The following is a 2500-nucleotide window of genomic DNA, read 5'->3' on the forward strand; positions in this document are numbered from 1 at the left end:
ACTTACGACAAATTTAAGCTACACTAAGTTCATCCACTCACCTCCACGACCAATTTACATGCAAATATACTTTAAACTTTAATTACAGCTTTTAGTACGCATTTTGCTACTCCTCAATCCTTGTACACTACATGATACATAATACAAAAACTAAAGCTAATAATAAAAAAGGTAATGATAATAATAAAGATATGTATATATAACTATAAAAAGTCAATAAACTAATATATAAATATATATATATATGTATGTAATAAAATAATCTGTAAAGTATTAAGACTCAAGAATCAGTCAAACGCTTCTTTGAAAAGATATGCTTCTTTGAGCTACAGATATGAATTGTTTGACAGTTTCAGCATATTTTATCGAATCTGGTAGATTATTCCAAAGCTTAGGCGCAGCAACTGAAAATGCTCTATCGCCGTATGTAGTTGTGAATGACTTAGGAACTATTAATAGCCTTTTGGTCGCAGAGCGTAAAGCGCGCTTCGGTTGATAAGATTCAAGTGAACTACTTAAATACGATGGCGCATAGCCGTTAATAATCTTAAAAGTAATAAGTAAAACCTTAAAAACTATTCTTTGATTAATAGGCAGCCAATGCAATTGGCGTAGAACAGGAGTTATATGATCTCTACGTTTGGCTTTTGTTACTAGTCGGGCAGCTGAGTTTTGCAGGCGCTATAACTTACTTAGTTGCTTCGCAGGTAAACCATACAAAACGCTATTACAATAATCAAGTTTAGATGTTACGAAAGCATGTACCAGGCGTTCTGTGCTCGGCTGATCAAGGTACTTTCTAATTCTACCAATATTTCTAATTGCTAATGAAGCTGTGCGACAGAGATTATTCACATGACCTGACATAGTAAGATGTTTGTCAAAGATAATTCCAAGATTGCGTGCTTCTCCACTGATCGATATACAATGCTGATTCATATTAATGCCAGAAATAGGGTCGCGGTTTGAAAAGCGAGAATAAAAATGAACAATCTCAGTCTTAGACGGATTGTTACTAAGCCTATTTTCTAGAAAGAAAGACTGAATGTCATTAATACTTTGTTCAAGATTGATTATAGCAGAATGTCTATGATCAGGATTGAATGTTATATACAACTGTGAGTCGTCTGCATACATCATGCAGTCAAGGCCATGAGATCTAATCACATCTTCTAATGGAGCAAAATATAGGATAAATAGCAATGGGCCAAGCACTGAACCTTGTGCTACGCCAGTCTTTATAAGCTGAGGATTGGACTCGGCCTTTCCAAGTATCACTTTCTGGGAGCGCTCTCGTATGTACGACTCGAACCATCGAAGTACTGTTCTTGTGAGGCCATACATATACTTTCTAAGAACTGTTGGAGTTTCATTTATCTTTAGTTCTTGCAGTGTCAACCTATAGATTGAGAACATTTCATCCTAGGTTGAAAACGAATCGGCCTAGGTTGAAACAAATTGACCTGAAATCAAATTTTATCTGCAACATACATACAAGCCAGATTCCATTATCCCAACTTCCTTGTTAGGAGCCAGGGGTTTACGGGTCTAAAACACAGGTCACTGGTCAGTGTACATGTCACTGTGCTAAAGTTAAATAACAACATCAAAAGTGTCTCCTAGTTCTAATCACTCTAAAAAAATATTATTTTCAGGTCTAGGGGAAACGGTTGGCTTAGTTCATCAGTGGTCTGATTTGTGGAATGTGACCTATGATTTAGACCCACTTGCCAGGGGTTATTCTTTGTGTGGATGCAGAATGTGCCAAGCACTTTTCTTTGAGGCATCCTGAAGTGACCGCAATTTTGTTCTCTTGCAGCCGAATATAGTGAAATTTTGGAATTTTCCGACATCTGCAAGAAGTACCTGGGAAAGCCCGGTGAAGTGATTGCTGTCTTGTTTTCTTTGGCTGCCATTGCTGGAACTGCTATTGTTTATTGGGTTCTGATGAGTAATTTTCTTTATTACTCTGGAACTTACATCCGTGGTAAGTTTCAAAACTTTTGTTGATCTCATACTAGACTTAGAAGGCATTTTAATGATCCAAGAGGCTTAGTAAAGTAATCAATACGTGATCACAAAACATGAATTTTTATTTCCACGATTCCTTATTGGAACTACACTATCCAAAAATGTAAAAATCAGCGACTGTCTTGCTCGACGGAAGCACAACAGTTGTGCAGAGTCAATTCATTAGTACTTCAAACACTGCCTCGGCAAACCAATGGATATTGAAAAAATTACCAAACTAAACAAGGGCTGTGTTTGAATCTTGAAAACGTTTTTCATCTGTAAGAGTCATCATAGGTGTTGAATTTGTAGTCACTATACCAGGAACCCATTACGTGCACTAGACTGTCTGAGTTGCCATCGAGGCATTGCTAGACTTAATCGGCAAAGCACACTGTGCATCCATACTTTCACTGTAGTGCAACCACGGGTGGCGATCAAAACAACCCCGACTGGAAGGACCTACTCCTGTTGCCGAAGGACTTAGAAG

The 2500-nt window shown here is 37.6% G+C and overlaps 1 protein-coding gene across 5 annotated transcripts in view; it reads left to right on the top strand.

Annotated features, from left to right (window-relative positions):
- LOC138024837 (sodium-coupled neutral amino acid transporter 9 homolog) overlaps positions 1-2500 on the top strand; it is a 47820-nt gene that overhangs the window by 23624 nt on the left and 21696 nt on the right. For all 5 annotated transcript variants that reach the window (XM_068872021.1, XM_068872024.1, XM_068872020.1 and 2 more), the window contains exon 6: positions 1820-1987. In XM_068872021.1, coding sequence (XP_068728122.1) covers positions 1820-1987 — 168 coding nt within the window. The remainder of the gene's footprint in view (positions 1-1819; positions 1988-2500) is intronic.

This window comes from Montipora capricornis, chromosome 11, assembly GCF_036669925.1.
Source record: "Montipora capricornis isolate CH-2021 chromosome 11, ASM3666992v2, whole genome shotgun sequence".
Classification (NCBI taxonomy): domain Eukaryota; kingdom Metazoa; phylum Cnidaria; class Anthozoa; order Scleractinia; family Acroporidae; genus Montipora; species Montipora capricornis.